Here is an 18,441-nt window from a genome sequence, read left to right on the forward strand (position 1 = left end):
TTCTGTTTTAAACAAACCTACAGACCAACACAACTAACCAACAAACCAACCAACCAAAAAGCCTAGTACATCCCAACCACCTTACTTAACAATCAAATAGAAAAACTAACAAACAAAACAAATAACTAATAAACAAATTAAACATCTAATCTACTATTTATACCTTGTCACTGGTTCACTTGTTTATTTATTACTACAGGAGTTTTGTTGTATGTACTGAGAAGGTTATCCAAATAAAATAATTAATAAACATTAATAAGAAGAAGATGTGTTCTAGGGTACTGTTCTCTGGGACTAAATGTTCACTCTGTACTGTATCTGTACTGTATGAAAGCTATAATCAGTGAGTGTATTGTTCTGATGCAGAAAGCTCTTCAGAACTGAAATTTGATTGCGGAGGAAAAAGCGACAGAATAAAAGCAGCATATTCTGAGCTGAATCTGAGTTTGCCTTTCTCTTTGGCAGAGTGTGCCCAGCACGCTCGGCATTATGCCACCTACGCAGAATGTGGAATTATTGTAAATTCACACCCCAATCGTTTTCATGGAGCTCTTAGGGTTGCTTAGCAACTCCTGCATCCGAGAACGCACTCCACAGGTATTCGTGGACGTGCACCATACATTGTAGCCTAAAACTTCACCATTACGAAGTGCCCGACAATACGATGAGCCTTATATAACGCACCCATTGTACCGTTAATGATCCACGGTTAGGTAATCAAATGGGTTTCCAAGGCAAGAGTGGCGAAGGAACAAAAGTGGGCAGGCTTCGCTGGCACAGGGGGCATGGATTAAAGCCTGCTCTTTCAACAGGTTCACTCGGCCCGGTTTCCTGCTGAAAGGAGAGCTGGAGTTACCGCTGTTTTGACCTTCCTCACTTACAGTTTCTGCAAAATCTATCCATGCTTCAATACCCACAGATGCGTTCTTTAGTAGGAACTTTGGAAAGGTTGGATAAGCTTTACAGAACATCCAAAGGTCCCATTCTACCTCCAATTAAGGTCCCTCACTTTGTTTCTGACTTTTAATTGATTGTATTTGGTTTGACAATATTAACCCAATATATTTAATTATATGTCTGGTCGGTATAATTTAATTTATTAATATGCAGTACATCTATTTCTGCATTTAAGGTCTGCAACACATTCCACAAAAAGTTGAGAGAGTTTAAGCACAAATTGTGTTTCATTGAAGTGTTTCAGGTGATGTTTGGTTCCATTCTTCCTGCAAACATGTTTTAGTTTCTAAATTCTCCACACATTCTCTAATATGGAGACCAAAGCGTATCTGTACCCTATACTAAGTTTGGGTGCGACAAATCACACCATGCCATAGGAAATGAATAGTCACCTGTTGCTTTCTTGCTTTCCAGTGTGAACGCAGGCAGGGTTACTGTACAGGATTTTACCCAGCAACAAACTTTTTATATGAGTAAAGAAGCCAATAAATGAGTCAAAAGCCGAATTGCATCACTGGAAACTGTTGCTTGTTCAAGAGGTCTCAGAGCTAACCCAGATTATGGAGACGAGTGGGCGGAGCCAGGGCAATGGAGTGTGTTCCCCTTCCATGGAGTGAAGGTCACTTTGTGGAGAACAGTGGGACACAAACAGAGACACAAAGGGGTACTGGGAAATAGTTGAGCCCTTTTAATGATGACGACAGCAAAACCTTTACCTTATTTTCAATCTAGATTCTTTAGAGCTCAGTCAAGAAGTTGACGCCACTTGTAGATGAGGTTAGCATAAGGCTTATTTTCAGCACAGTAACGTTTAAAGGTCTCCTTCTGCTAAAATCCCTTTTTTTCTTGTTTTTTTTGTGAATTACAGTAGGTCTCTCTGTGTTGTTTATGATGCTGCACATGAAACTCTTCCTCAGGAGCACTTTTTTTCAACTAGACATTCTTGTTGTATTGTACATATAGTGTTTCCCACTCTTTTATATTATATATCTTATTTCTTTTTATTTATATTTATATATCTTATTTCACCCACACCACTACTGCACCTTGTTTTATGTCTCATGTATGTCTATTTGTGTCCCTGCTGTATTGTACACATAGTGTCTCCCATTCTCTCTTTTATTATATCTATTATCTGCACTTGCTGTAAAATTTGGGAAGGTGTGTAATGTAATTTTAATTATCTGTATGTCCTGTACATATGCAGTATTGACAATAAAACTTGACTTGACTAAAAATTAATGAAAAAACAAACAATTGACTGAGACCTTTAATTGGCATTTGTGAAAGTAAGTTTGTATTGTGAAGCTCTGGAGTTTTTACAATCCGTTGACCTGCTAGGGAGCAATGAGGGATGAATTTGGAGGGGTGTGAGATTGAGATCTTAGTCCAGTGGACCATTATGAGAACTTACTCTACGGTTTTATTTACTAGAAAAACCTGGTAAACGAGTGAAGAAGCGTCAAGATCTAGATAATCCAAAGCTTCCAGACGAGGCTGGAGAAGAAATGAGGTCAGGCTGGCAAAGTTGGCAACTGGTAAGGCAAGTTCACCCACTTATTCAACAGGTCTCAGAGCTATCTCAGACCCTGGAGACGAGTGAAGGTCGCTTTGTGGAGAGCGACGGGAAGCAAACAGCCGGATGGAAAAGGCATCTGCGCTCTTTGTTGAGTCTTAACGCAAATTCTGCTCAGAGCTGTTGCTATGGCCACAGCGAACAGTGGCTCATCGGTGGAGAGAGGAGGCCATGATGAAGAGGAGGAGGAGGAGGAGGAGGAAGAGGAGGAGGAGGGCAACAAGAGGGAAAAAATTCCAGATTTCAGACTCTCTGCACTCTGGCGAGAGAAACAGAAGAGAGAGCAAGCGAGCGAGAGATTGAGTGAGCGAATGAGCGAGTGGGTGGGTGGATGGATAGAAGTTCACTCTCTCTCTCTTTCTTTCTTTTATCCTCGTTCACTCTCTCTCTCTCTCGTCCAGCCCACGCTTGGCTTCCGGCCACAGGGCATCCAGTAGCAGGTGAAAGCGATCTCTCCGGCTGAGGAATAGAAATGCAGATAAGCAGAACAGAACACATTCGGTATTGATCTGTAATCAGCATGTTCAACCATCAACCGTCTCTTTCATAGAACCCAATCTGAGGGCTTATTCCATCAAGAAGAAAAAGCGAAGCCTGAGAGATGACAAATATGACATTACCATTCATTACTCTGTTAAGTTGAAGAAATTTCAACTCAAGAGTTTTACTCCTTTTTAAGTAAAAGTGTTTAAAGAAGTACTGGTTTCAAAACTACTTATAAGTATAAAAGTAAGTTAAGGGTAATGTAAGAGTCCTTTTGTGCACTACCCCCCCTGCCCTCCCCAAAACACATTTATCTAAAAGCCATAATGACTCTAATGTTAAAATATTTAAATGTTAATGTTGATAACATAATTTGGGATGCTCTAGGCTGTTTCCTAGTGTTTCAGCTGCATATATGCTGATTGTGAGTGAACGTATTTTAGTAGAATGTAAATATATTAAAGGTCTCATTCCATTGTTGTTTTATTCATTTTAAAATATCTAGTTGTGGTCTCTAGTACGAGTGAATGCCCTGTGAGCTCTGGTGCTCTGGTGATCCGGTATAACACTGCTTTAATCCTGTGGGGGATTGTTCATGTATATTCATACATGCTAACATATTGCCTCTGATTGGCTAACAGCACTGCAACACCAGCGAGACAGACAACAGTTAGAAATGTTTTAAAATAAAGAGATTTTTACAGTAATAACAGTCTTTGCAGTGTCATATGTTACCTTACAACATGTGTAATAATGCCCTGCTAAGTGCAGTTCAGCCACTGATCTAGTCTTAGAGTCTCTATAAAACACCAAATCCACCGGAGATCCTATTTAAACCTATAGTTACTTACACACAGAGGTGGGTAGTCCAGGTCCAGAAAGTAAAAATCCACTAGTAAAAATTAGTAAAAATTTAACTAGTGTAAACAGAACTGATCTAAACATCTAAACACCTACCTATCTCAGTTGTATTTCGCTGGTGGTGTTCCATAGACAAATTCTAACCATGCTGTTCCTTGCACTGTTAGCTCCTATCTGACTAGACTATTTTTAAAATGCAGTAAACTGTAGATAATCAGCATGTGGTTTAGTCTTGTTAAAAAACTAATAGTATATATAGTGAACGTCTATAGTTGTGGTATTAAAAGCAACACTAGTATTAGAATTAATCTGACTATAGAAGAAGAGTTAGCCCTACTGGACAAACACTGGTCAAACGATGACCAAGAGCTCCCTCTTCCTATCCCCTCCCCCTCGTCCTCCCCCTTGTCCTCGCCAGTCTCTCTGCCCTTCACACACTCCCACGTCCACTTCTGGACACAATCATTAAATGTTGGCAGCTTGTATCACCTAGTGTTCTGAGAGAAGACCTCTAGAAGAATGGGCGGTATTGAGATGTGGACTACACTGGCTGGCTGAAGGCCACGTTGTTGGCTGTTGACTCTGTGGGTCTGAGGGGCGTCCCAACCCCCCAAACCCCCCCCCGTCCCAATGATCTCCACACTGGACAATCGCTGTCTCTCAGCACTGTGGGCTCGTTTAGACCAGTCGTATCTTGGAGACCACACCATACAACCCCCATACAGCCTCCCAGTGATGCACTCTACAGTAGCTATGGTCTACGCTCTTAATGGCAGTCACCCCTCTATGATCTACTCTGGTGGAGCACCATGGGTTCCAGCAGGGCGATATGAAGCATGGCTATGAAGGCTATACCAGTCCAGGCCCCATCCGCTCAGCTCTATGGAAACCCAGGCGCTCTGATGAATACCATGACAAGTAGACAAAAGCTGGAGAGAGCAATCAATGGGGATTGTTGTGGTTATGTAACTGGGACAGATCGGCACTCGCTGTGCATTCTGTGGCCTTTTCACTAGTCACATAAATCCAGTGTGGAGTTTTTTTGGCTTTCTCCAAGCACAGGGTGCACGTTTGGTAGCCAGTAGACTCCCTGTTGCATGGGAAAAGTGCTGGAGCATTAGAAACCATTTGCATTTACAGCATTTTTTAGATGCTATAAACCAGAATGACCTACAAAAATGCCCTAGTTAGTGTCCTTATCCATTTCTTTTAAAAATAAAACTCATAAATCATCCAGGAATTCTAAGAGGTTTTCATGAAACCAAGTGTCCAAAGTGAGAACCAGATATGCCTCTATGAAACCATATATCGAAGCTAACAAACTTTCTCAAAGGTTTTTAGGAGGTTACTCATTAGTCTCATTTTTTAAAAACATTTTTGTAGACCCATACCTCCAGTCTAAAAATCATTTTCCTAGAAGAACACGACCAAACCTATGGAGTATTCTTTATAACCAAACCAAAGGTTGTCCCAAAAATCAAACAAGCCTACAGTTGTATGTCAATGTCTAAACATCATTTCGCAATCTTTATTCCCAATGGATTTTTCTGAGAGCCATTTACCCAACGCAAGAACGAAGAACCCGAATCAATTTATCTAAGAATCATATAACTAATTTGATAACCATTCATAAAGCTTTTCCAAGAAGCACATGTTCCAATTAAGAACCACATACATATTATTATGTTAGAGAAATTAATTTAACAGTTGCTAGAACCATATAACCAAGTCAAAGACCTTTCAGGAATGTTTACTAGAAGTCCTAGGACAATTGTTCTAATGATTCTGAACCATTCAGGAACTCTTCATCAGGAACATCTAAGTACTTCTAACTTCAATACCCTTATACACACCTTTATAACAGGAATACATTAAGCCAATGTATTCTATAGATGTACAACCATTCAAAGACCTCTAAAACAAACATGTTCCTATAAGCCAATAATCCACTAGAGACCTTTATGTCAACAGAACCATTTATCCAAGCTAAAAACCTCTCTAATAAGCATGTATCCAAACGTAGGACTATTTAGAAAACTTTAAGTTTGTGAAGTTTTTCATAGAACCATTAACTTAAATGTTGAGAGGCTTTTTTTAGAACCAAAAGTCCAAACTGAGGACAAAAATATGAGCCTTTATGAAGCCATACAACCATCTACCAAACTTTCAAAGAGGTTTTAATTAGAATGATTTTTCATAGAAGCAATGTTTTGTAGACTCGTTGAACCATAGTTCTTTAGAACCACACGTCCAATAACAAGTTTAAAAGAGTTTAAAAGTTGTCCCAAGAATCAAATATACAAAATAAATACTCATCTTACCGATAAATCAGATCCGGTCTTGCATTAGCTCCTCCTTCACTCATGTTCCAGTGGATCTGAAGGTAAATTCTGATTGGTTATCAGCTCTGATACTCTGTATTTGTAGTATATAAGATAAAAACCGGTCCGCTGTTATTGGATATGCTGTAGGTTGTGTGTTAGGCAGCGGTCAGCGCTCAGCTGACTCCTTGACTGTGGTCATCCTGGGAAGGCCTTTGAGGAGAGGTCACAATTAGGTTAAGTGGTCATTAACGACGGCTGGACTGAGACACTCATTCCTCCGTACTCGTCTTTGTCTGGCGGTGAAAAGATTACCCCGGGACAGATTACTTTAAGTGGTCCTGTAACCCACAGTGCTTAAGAGCTTTCCCTCACTTTCAACTGAGCTACACATACTGACTTCACATCCAGACCAAGGTTATAATATTTTAAAATTTTCATTATAATTTAATTTTATTTAGTTTTCACTTCTTCTCCTAAAATTTAGTCACTTTTAGTAAGTTTTTAAAGTGGGTTTATTAGTTTTAATTTTTTTATTAGTGCTTAGTTTTAGTTAGTTTTTATTCATTCTAGTATTAATTTTAGTTTTTTATACTTTGGGTTATTTGTGAGGTGCAGGATTAAAAAAAAAAAAAAAAATATATATATATATATATATATATATATATATATATATATATAAGCGTGAAACATCTAGCCCGTGAGATTATTTGAACTATAATGAACGATAACGAAAAGAAAGAAATAAAAGAAATGCTTCTCTGGAGAGCTTTTGTTTACACCACTCCCCCTGTCTCTCTGTCGCACTCAGTGCCCGTTCTTGTGCTTCCTATCTTCTTATAAGTGCGTTTTTTCCCTAATCATGTCCCAACTCACTAGGCGGGTAACGTGTTGGGCCGCGACCCTGACGACACGGGTTTGATTCCTTGTGAGGAACAGTGTGTTTATTTATTTATTTTTTCCTTTCCATTTGGGTTTACCTGCTTTGAATTCAACTGTTCTGTAATTGGGTTCAACAACCCTCTGGGCTGGAGAGCTACTAGTCTGTAGCAGCACCATTACACTTTATTTTACAAAACACGTAATGGCTTGGAAAATATCTGGACAGTAATCAGCTCTACAATACTACATACCAATAAAACACTGGTGGAAACTGGAGGTTACTACAACTCTATAATGAACAGTAATCAGCAGAACGTCCACAGTGTGACCTGGCTAAGTGACGAGCAGTGAGATTATATTCTGTGATGCCGTCGTTCGCTCGCACTCCGTCATCCATTAGAGTCACACTGTGAGAGCTTAAACCCACGGTCTAATCACGCTTCTGACTAAGAGGATTCTGCACCGCCATATTCCCCAGCACTGACATGCATAACCTACATGCTGTATGAGATATACGAGCTATAGCAGATACTGTGATCACAGTTACAGTAGTTACAGTCCAACAGACCTTCTGAGACTGAATACAATCTGATTCACCTCACAGCAATGTTCCAGACTGCATTACATCTTAAATAAACAAGAAAAACGCATTTACTACAAGAAAATCTAAATGTTTGTGCAGATATCTCCTGTACCCACCCAGAGAGAGCAAGGCCAATTGTGCTCTCTGAGGGCTCCGGCAGCTGATGGCAAGCTGCATGGCCGGGATTCGAACCAGCAATCTCCCGATCATAATTCTATTCACATTTTTTTTTAATGCTACCTCTCCCACAGCTTTTGACATGGAAGCGTAGAAATTAGTAGGCATTATACTGAATTACATTGCTTGTGCTATTTGGAGCGATATGTGGGAATTTATCAACCTATCAACACCACAGCAACCACCTAGCAACACCATAGCAACAACCTATTATCACCACAGCAACAATCTACCAACACCATAGCAAACACCTCGTAACACCACAACAACTGCCTAGCAACACCTCAGCAACCACCTAGCAACACCACAGCAATCAACTAACTATACTAAATTATGTTGCTTGGGCTTTTTGGAGCAATACGTGTTACGTTTTTTAAAAAAAAAAAAACTTTTTTAGGATTTTTAGGACATTTTCTGGAATTTTCCTGTATCCAAACGCTTTAAGCCCACATCAAACAATCAGAACAATCTGGAATTTGATCATTATCAACATCTTAAAAAATTAGTTTGAGACAAAAATCCGGCAGACAAATATGAAGATCAATATAATTAGAATAAACGGAATAACAGGTGATGCTTTGTGATGCACGTCAAACCCCAAAGACGATGCTCTACAACTGTAAAAACTTTTGAAATATATATATTTTCACTATATTATAGTATAAAGCAGTCTATTTTGGTTGCGTGTGGCTCGAAATAGATAAATCTGATTTTCTGCTCAGTTTGTAGGACAGTGATTTGGATGCTTCATCCACACTGACTGGAATTATGAGCCACGGCTTCTAATCCCATATATATAAAGAGTTAAATTCTCCAGAGCCGGAGCCGTCCAACCATCTGGAGTGTTACAACCCACACACACACACACACACACACACACACATTTCACTGAGGCTGGAGGATAGAGGGAATATGCACATAATTTATTATTATCATCATCACATCCTTACTACCATGTCTTCACATAGTAGCATTATACATCCTATAATAATCACTTTAGTGAGGATATACAGTATATGGGCCATTCCACCGAATTGATGCCATTTCTGTCCACCAGGAAATAACATGTATAAATGTGCACATAAAATAACGTTAAAATACATTTTATTATTAAAGCAGTGTCTTGTGCATTGACCTAAAAGACAATAATAAAAAACGACTTAAAACACTGAAAAAATAGCATTTATTACTCCAATCCCCCACTCTCTATAAACTATAAACTTTACCATGAAAATATAATTATTAAAATCCTTTAGAAATGTATTTTTTTGTATTGTTGTGTGACTCCAAATCCTGTCTATGCTTTAAAAATATTTTCATAATAAATCCATAATATTTAAGTTAAAACACACATTTTAGTTGTGTCCCTGTGTTGTGGTTTCACTCAGTCCTGTTACCGTAACACATTACCCTGATCATCTGAAACATCTGGAACATTCTACAACAGGAAGTGACATCTACTACAGGAAGTGACATCATCAGCTGGTTCTAAGGAAAATCATAGGAAGACCAAAATTAAGTTCCCTCATTAGTTTTTCTGTATATTTGATCTTATTGTAACTGTAATGACTGAGGAGCTCAATCTCAACACTCAGTCCTGTTACCTAAATTCATTCTTACATCTTATTGGTTTATTGTTTAAATACAAATTTTGGGGGAAAAAATCACTAGAATGTGCTCAGTGTCCTCATGCTGTTAGCATATTAGCCGCCATTTAGCTATTCTTCATGTTTTTGCGAATGCTATGCTAAAAACTCATTCCTGTTACTTTCAGTCCTGTTACTCATAACATAAAAAGTAACAGGAATGACTGCTAGAACCAGGAGTGAGTTCCAGTAACAGTAAGATTGGGTTGGATAGTTTTTTATCCTTTGGGAAATGGATCAGAAATGGGCCATATATTATTAAATATATAAAAGATAAGCTTTGTATGCTCTAAATATAGAGTAGAATCTACAAATACACCAGAAAACAGTCATTAACACCAACAGTTCTTGGCACATATTCAGTTTGGATGCTCTAAAAATGATTTAGCTCCAGAAACAGAGAGCCATCTGTGGTGGGATTGGTAATCATGGGTTTGTACAGTGTGGTTAAAAGTGGGTTTAGCTGTAAAACTGAAGAATGTCCATCAGAATCGAGTAGAGAAGCCAGAAAGCTCTACTTTAGGGATGTCCTTCTCGTTTTTGAATACAGCTCGGGCGATGCGACAGAAGGGACTCCCCTCTTTACTCAGCCACACCTTCCTGTGGAGAACAAGCAGCGTAAATTAGAGAATTAAAATGATAGACCTTCATTTTTCCTTAAAGTCATTTTTTCTATATTTAGTTGAGTAGCTTTAGTTGTTGCGTCTCATAATCTGGATTAGAACATTACTCAAATATTCACTATTCACTGTATACCTGTAACTCTACCTCTTCACTACTTTACTTTAACTGATGCTCTCAAACACTTTATTAAGAGACAAGAAATTCAAGTAATTAACTCTTGATGAGTTCAGCACAGCTGTTAACTGAAAGCCTGAATTCCAGGTGACTCTACCTCATAAAGCTGACTGAGAAAATCCAGCAGAGATCTAAGCAAGAGGTGCTACTTTGAAAAATGTAAAATATAAAACATATTCTGGTTTAACACTTTTTTTTGCTAATTAATTCCGTATGTTTATCTTCACAGTTTGACTGTTTACAGTAAGTAGATTAGCGCAGCCTAGACTAGCATAGCTTAGCATAGCATAGCAATGAAACTGCTCCTGAGATATTTAAATGACTGTCAAGCATTGGATCAGCCATAAACACACACTAGCATGGTCGCACCAACACACACCAACACGTCTGATTTTAGAGCAATTTAGCTGTAGCTGCAATTTAGCAGCTTACGGCTAAAGTCACATGGAACATCTGGGACGTACTAATCCTCGTTCATTTCCCCAAATGAAGCCGAGCGCTGCGCTCCAATAACACGACGGGATGAGCCAAGCTGTGTTGTTGTTATAAAGTCAGTATAAACATTTATGATACAGCAGATTACTATAAAATACTATGTAGCATTAGTTTTACATCTATAACATACACTATATGACCAAAACAGTTAGACATTTTGTTTCTACTAAAATAAAGAGTATTAAAAGGTTTAAGATTATGCTGCTTTTGTTAGAGTAACTGTATCTGGCATATTTTGTCATTTTTTTTAAATACAACTTTTGGGAAAATCACTAGAATGTGCTCAGTGTCCTCATGCTATTAGCATAGCCATCTATTAGCTATTTTTAATGTTTTTGCTAATTCTATGCTAAAAACTCATCCCTGTTACTTTCAAGACCTGTTACTCATAATATAAGAAGTAACAGGAGTGAGTTCCAGTAACAGGACTGAGTATTGTCCCCTGGTTTATTGATTTATTAATGTGAATATTAGTTAATGTATACCACTTTTTCATTTTGTTTGGTTCATCATTTATCCATTTGTTGTAATAAATGTGTCTTAAAAATATTTTTGGATAAAATGAAAAGAGCTTTGCATCTTTTTTAAAAAATACAATGTACATGCATATATATTGTGTTTTTTGTCATAAATATATATATTTTTGAACATGCAGTCAACCACTTCTTTAAAATAAAAAAAGACTTCCTTGTGAGAAAATTAAAGGAATTAGATGTTTCACATGAGTTTTGCAAACATCTTCAGATTAGAAATCTTGTAAAAATAAAGAAAAGCTGCCCGAGTTTGATCAGTACATGTTTTAAATAGTGAAATATAGTTCAATATAGGTGTTTTTAGATTCAGAGTTGAAAAAATTATAAATACGTTTAATTTAGAAGAGTTAAAAACACTTTTCCAAGTTAAAGCCTTTGACTTGATAAAACACAGTGGATCAACACCAGCAGATGACAGACATGACTCTCCAAACCATCACTGATCATCAGTAAATTTTACATTTCAAAGGAGCAGAGTCTGGAGGAAGAGTGGAGAGACACACAGTCCAAACTGCTCGAGTCTCGAATCTAGTGTGAAGTTTACACCAATCAGTGATGGTTTGGAGAGTCATGTCTGTCATCTGCTGGTGTTGATCCACTGTGTTTTATTATCAAGTCTAAAGTCAGTGCAGTGCTTTCCTGTAGAATGCCCTCAAACTCTCCTGTCCAGAAACAGCTCCTCTTTCTTTCAGTTTCAGACTGATTTGATTATTCTATCTCTGATGCTCGGCTAATTCACTTACGCCGGCTGAGACTGGACCCAGAAAAGAATTCAGAACATTGAGAGTATCTCCAGAACTGGACTATACATCTGTGAGGTGAATCATAGAGGACGGATATCTTCTACTTCTTACATTTTCACACAATTATCTAAAATTTCTACTCCTTATATTTTAAAAATAGCCTCGTTACTCCTATTTCATTTCAGCTCGTTTTCATTCTGGCTTCTTATTGTTCAATAAAACCCCTATCCAGATAAATCTCTCCATCCAATTAGAGCATATCTGATTGTGATTGGATGTAGAGAAGAATAAACATATACCCATCCGATTCTGGCTTTCAGAAAAATGTGTTTTTGGACTATATGACTCTGTGGGTGTGGCCTAAGCTTTTGTTCTTAATGGCTTTATTTTTTCTCCTTACATTACTTTTAATTTTATACTTTAAGTAGTTTTAAAACCAGTACTTTTAAAAAAAAAGTATTTTATTAAACCCTAGTATCTCTCTATACTCTATCTCTCTATACCTACAGAGAAATGAACGGAGATACTTTTCAAACCTTTGGTTAACTCAATATAGCATGTTTAATCAGTAGCCTCGCCCCCTCATTAAGTTTGCGGTTATAGCTACCAATCACATGGATTAAGGGAGGCCTTTCTATTCCTAGATTCTTGACCGTAGAACATTATTTTAATATAGTTAATGGGATTTAAACTGATAATCTGCTTCATACTTTCTAATCAGGCAGTTAGACAGTCACTCCACTCTTGTGCTATGAAGCCGTGTATATTTCTATACGCAAAAAAAGGAAGGAAGCTGTAAATTTTCTCAGAACTGTGATTGTATGCAGTGTAATTTCACAGCTCTAGACCGGCCCTACGGTCTAACTGCTGCTCACCAAGAGTAAAGAGCTCATCAGTTCAAACCCCATCATATAATCCAGTACTTTTGAGATTAGGGATCTAGTAGAAGAACTTGGTCATGGACAGTAGAGATGTACAGTATGTATTGATGTATGTATTGATCTGTATTGATCGATGTCTCTACCCAGCTCATGCCGGTTCCTGCAGATGAACAGCTGGCTGTGCTGGAGCTGCAGGGCATTAGAGCATCAGCCTGGCACAATGAGGGCATCATCTGAGGGCATTACTGTACGAGCGGTTAGGAGGGATTACAGCCCAGCCTCCGCCATCTGTGCTCTGGAGAACAGATCCATACCAACCGCCCTGATACATTCCTCTCTTTAATTCACTCTTCTTCTCTTCTCATCATGTCTCATATTGTCTCTTCTCTTCTGCTCTCCTTTCTTCTCATCATTTTCTGTTCTTGTCTCTTCTTTTATCATCATTTCTTGTATTATCTCTGCTCTTCTTCTCTCCTTTCTCCTCATCATTTATTGTCTTGTCTCTTCTCTTATCATTTCTCATATTATCTCTGCTCTTCTTCTCTCCTTTCTTCTCATTATTTCTCATTTTTTCTCTTCTCTTATCATCATTTCTCGTATTATCTCTTCTCTTCTCCTCTCCTTTCTTCTCATCATTTCTCGTCTTGTCTCATCTCTTCATGGTAATCTATGTCTATTGTCTCTTCTCGTCTCATCTCACCTCATTTTTACTAATTTCTCTCGTATTCTCTTGTATTGTCTCATCTCTTCACCAGACTGAATGCACATCATCTCTTCTCCTTTATTTTTCATCTTGTCTCGTCTTTTCATAATGCTGTATCTTCTTGTTTCGTCTCATCTCATCTTTTTTGGGAACGTTTTATCTTTGCCCTTCTTGTATTGTCTCATCTATTCAAAATACTGTATTTCTGTCTTCTCTTCTCTTCATGTATTGTCTCATCTCATCTCTTCATGTTACTGTATTCATGTTATCTCTTCTCTTTTCATCTTGTCTCGTCTCTTCATAATACTGTATGTCTACTGTCAACCTTCTTCTTTTCTCCTCTCTCTACCTATCTTTCTCTCTTCTGCCCTAATTTCTCATCTCATTCTCATTTTCTTCTTTATTGTTTCTGTTTTCTTGTACTCCATGTGCTTGTGTCTATTATTGTCCTCTGCTGTTTTTTTGTTTTCCTCTCATTAATTATTTTCTCTTGTCCTCGTTTTTGTTTTTAAGTTCTTCTGTCTGTCTCCGCTCTGTCTCTCTCGCAGCTCTACATATTTCCTTTCCTTTTTCTTTACTCGTCTCTCAGTCTGTCTGTGTCTCTCGTGCCCACAAGGATCTTCGGTATGAATGAAGAGACGCTCTGCACTCGTTTTTTTTCTCTCCTCACTCTTTCTTATATAAACGCTGCATATTTTCTGATTTCTCTCTGCATGCCAGTGTCTCCTGGTGTCCACGTTCTAACAGCCTGGAGCTGCTGTGCCATTATTTGCGGTTTCTCCTTCAGTCCTGCGGCCGGTTCTGTTTTTGGTGCCGTTGCTGTTTGATTTGGGTCACGGGGCTCCTGGGAGAGTGGCGGTGCTAAAGTAGGCCGGCCGGGCAGTGGGCTGCCTCCCTCTGAGCTGATAGAGAGATTGAAAAAAGAAAGAAAGGATAGAAGAGAGAAGAAAGGAGCATGAACGATGATGACCTTGCTGCTGTTGGACTGTGGTCTGCTGTTTAATTTAGATTCAAGTTTATTTATAAAGCAATTTTTCACAATTAATTTTTTCAGCCTCAACCAAGACTCAACAAGTATCATCTCGCCTGTATTAGGTTCAGTGATGTGAGGCTTCTTTTCTCTTCTCTTCTCTTTATGAAACTGCATTGTACTGTATCATCTCATCTCATCTCCTCTCATCTCTTCTCTTCTTTTCATCTTCTCTCTTCTCTTCTTTTCATCTTCTCTCTTCTCTTCTTTTCTTCTTTTCGTCTTGTCTCTTCGTAGTACTGTTTTGTACTGTATCAACTCTTCTCTTCTCATTTCATCTGTTCTTGGTACTTTTCTTGTCTCTTCTACTGTATTTTCATCAACTTTTCTCTTTTCCTCTTTTTAATTCACGTCTTGTCTTTTCCCTTCTCCTTTCTTGTCATCCTTTCTTGTGTTGTCTCCTCTCCTCTTGTCTTCTCTTCATGGTACTGCACTGTGCTGTATTATCTCATCTCCTCTCATCTCCTCCCATCTCTTCTCGTCTTGTCTCTTTGTAGTACTGTTTTGTACTGTATCATCTCATCTCATCTCCTCTCATCTCTTCTCTTCTTTTCATCTTCTCTCTTCTCTTCTTTTCGTCTTGTCTCTTCGTAGTACTGTTTTGTACTGTATCATCTCATCTCATCTCATCTGATCTCTTCTCTTCTCATCTCTTCTCTTCTTGTCTTGTCTCTTTATAGTACTGTTTTGTACTGTATCAACTCATCTCTTCTCTTCTTTTCTTGTTTTATCTGTTCTTGGTACTGAAAGCATATCATCTGTAATTTTCTCCTCTCTTCTTGTCTTGTCTCGCCGTTCCATGAGACAAGACATGCTACAGGTATGCATACTGTCTCATTTCTTCTCTTTTTGCTGTCTCATTTCTTCTCTTCTCATCTTTTCTCTTCTCCACACTATTTGTCCCCTCATTTTTTCTTGTCTCTTCTACTGTATGCCCATCAACTTTTCTCTTTTACTCTTTTTAATTCTCGTCTTGTCTTTTCCCTTCTCCCTTCTCTCATTTCTTGTGTTGTCTCTTCTCTTCTCCTCTCCTCTCTTCTCTTCTCTTCATGATACTGGATGCCATATGCTCTACTGTTGTTGATCTAATCTGAAGCTACATTAAGTTTGGAGGTGTGTAGTGATGTAGTGACTGCAGAACCTGTGCAGCTAAACCATCCAACTCAAACAAATACATCATCCAGCACGGTGGGGTATTCCTCTGTTAGCTGAAAGTGTTGTAACCTTGAGCAGATTAAAGATATTTAAAATCCATTTATTCATACAATCTGAGAATGGTTCACTGCAGGCTTTCAGTTCTTCTCAAACTGCCAGATTAAAGGATGGTAAATGCTGCACTCTGCTGGTAATAAAGTGCACTATATGTTGTATTTTGTTCTAATTACTTAACTAAATTAACAGATTAATTAATTTAATTTGCTATTTAATTTTTTTTAGATTGTCTGGGTTTAATCTGGTAATATCCATACTATACTCTAAATAATACCTGAATAATAAAAGTAAACAGACAGACAGAGAGACAGACAGACAGTTTTGTAGGATTGTATACTCACATCTCGTTGACCTGGTGACGGGGTCCCTGCACCTGTCCCACCACTGTCCCCTTACTGGTGTTCTTCACCCAGCCAACCAGACCCAGACTGAGGCCTTGTCTCTCTGTGTACTGACAGACAGACAGACAGACAGACAGACTATTAGACAGTCAGGCAGTCAAACAGACAGCCAGTGTATTATGGAGTATATACTGTATAATAATAAACACAGAAAGCAAGAGATTTACTCACCATACGGAAACACACACCTGTAGAAAAGAAAAAAAACACAATAAAATGAAGCCATTGTATAATACACAACATTACATAATTATAATTATATATAACAGTATAACACAAGTTCTGTATAGCACACACTATTACAAAATCACAATTATATATAACAGTATAACATGAGAACACCATGCACTCCCACAGTGGTGTTCTGGAAATGAGGTGTGTTCAGGTACATTTTTTGCGTATTGCTGTTTATCTTGGTAACAGAAAACACAGGAGCTCCACTGACTGAATACAACCTAGACAGACGCCAACAGTCAGACGTTCATCGCTATCTTGGCACAGCAGTGCACAAACCCAACTTTTACATCAACAATAAACAGAATATTAAATAAAATAACATTGCTGTTCCCGTAAATGAGCTGCTAGAGCTCCTTCACAGCATCAACCAGCAGCTCAGTTTCCTCTGCTGTTAAAATAGCGATCCACCAAAGTCAGACCTGATCCCGCAGGTCAGTGCTGCATTCTTTAGCTACCAGCTCTTAACCCATAGTATTGTATCATTGTATTATTAAGCCTGACTTAATAAACTTAATTTATACACAATAATGCGTCACACAGCACCAGAAAATAACCACATTAGCTTCCATTACCTGTTAGCTACATTAGCCTCAGTGCTCCTGCTGAGTGTGTACTTATATAAGACAATATAAGATTACACATCAGCTGCTCAGATGAATCTAAATTAAGAATCTTCGTTTTCTGAAGCTCTGAAGAGTGTACAGGCCTCTAAAAGTAGTAAAAATGTAGCAGAGATGTTTATACACACCCTGAACATCCCCGAATATCTCAAAATCCACCGAGCACAGGTCACCGCCTCCTGAGCCGTCGTCTTCAGACATGATGGTGAGCCGTGCCAAGAGGTGCTGCTGAAGGTTCGGGGGTCTTCAGAGACTGGATCGAGTTACTGTCGCACTTTGGCTCAACCAGCAGTGAAGCATTTAAAGAGAAAGTGACACACTTTTATACAGTAGCCTGAAAAAGTATAATTAATATAACCTGAGTAAATATAAAAAGGGAAAAAACTATCCAAACCAAGCCTATAAATTACCTGTGATTAATCACACTTTTTGTAAAGCTGAGTTTAATTTCACTATTGTTAATTTTCAAATTAGCCTAATAAAAAGATAGAAAATAATTCTTACCTTTAAAAAATGTAATACAGCGTATGAAGCTTTTCGTTTCTTGTTCACATTTCCCTTCCTCCTTAAAACACATTTCCATTCCACCTTAACAGTTTCCCTGCGTTAAAACAAATTTTCTCTACGTTAAAACACAGTTCCCTTTTTTTAGACTGTAGTAGATGATAAAGTGTTTTAAGAGGTTTACACATTTCTCCTTATGATGTGCAGAAATCACCAAACTCCCCCATCGAAATAAACATAAATATGTATGACTTAAACGCAGTAAAGCACGGCGTTTTTAAAGAAAGCCTCACCGTTCCTCACAGACAAACTGTCTGATTGATTATTTGTATTGTAAAGTAAAAATCATGGAAAACGAGATGCAAAATAGTTCTGAATAATCAAGACATTACTAGTGAAAATATTTTTAAACGAGTTATGACGGAAGAAGACAAATGGATATTTAAAAAAAAATGATGTTAGGTAAAAAAAAATATTTGTTTGTAATATGATAGTATATTTGGATATTGTATTGAAATGTAATTTTTTCCTAATGTAATGTAAGATTATTTTTTTTAAAAAATCAATAAAGTATAAATAAACCGTATTATTTGGAGTGTGTTTTTGGAGACGAGTGGGGGTTACACTACAAACAAAAGCAACTGCATGCAAACTATTATTTTACTTTTATTTTAAACTTTTTTTAAAACTCTTATTATTATAAGTGATAATAATAATAATAATAATAATAATAATAATAATAATAATAATAATAATAATAATAATAATTATTATTATTATTATTATTATTATTATTAT

The 18,441-nt window shown here is 37.7% G+C and overlaps 2 protein-coding genes across 2 annotated transcripts in view; both read right to left on the minus strand.

Moving 5' to 3' along the window:
* LOC103033421 (spectrin beta chain, non-erythrocytic 1) overlaps positions 1 to 4,072 on the minus strand; it is a 95,488-nt gene extending 91,416 nt beyond the window's left edge. Inside the window, exon 1 of the mRNA XM_049472152.1 lies at positions 3,974 to 4,072. The gene's annotated coding sequence lies outside the window, so the exon portion shown is untranslated. The remainder of the gene's footprint in view (positions 1 to 3,973) is intronic.
* Positions 4,073 to 8,742: 4,670 nt separating this feature from the next.
* Positions 8,743 to 17,434, minus strand: LOC111195252 (acylphosphatase-2). Its single transcript, XM_022682091.2, has 4 exons — positions 17,268 to 17,434; positions 16,454 to 16,470; positions 16,223 to 16,332; positions 8,743 to 10,086 (listed from the first exon to the last, which is right to left on the minus strand). Exons 1-4 carry the CDS (start codon positions 17,338 to 17,340, stop codon positions 9,972 to 9,974), a joined length of 315 nt encoding a protein of 104 aa, XP_022537812.1. The 5' UTR covers positions 17,341 to 17,434; the 3' UTR covers positions 8,743 to 9,971.
* Between the last annotated feature and the right edge of the window lie 1,007 nt (positions 17,435 to 18,441).

Source organism: Astyanax mexicanus, chromosome 25 (assembly GCF_023375975.1).
Source record: "Astyanax mexicanus isolate ESR-SI-001 chromosome 25, AstMex3_surface, whole genome shotgun sequence".
Taxonomy (NCBI): Eukaryota; Metazoa; Chordata; class Actinopteri; order Characiformes; family Acestrorhamphidae; genus Astyanax; species Astyanax mexicanus.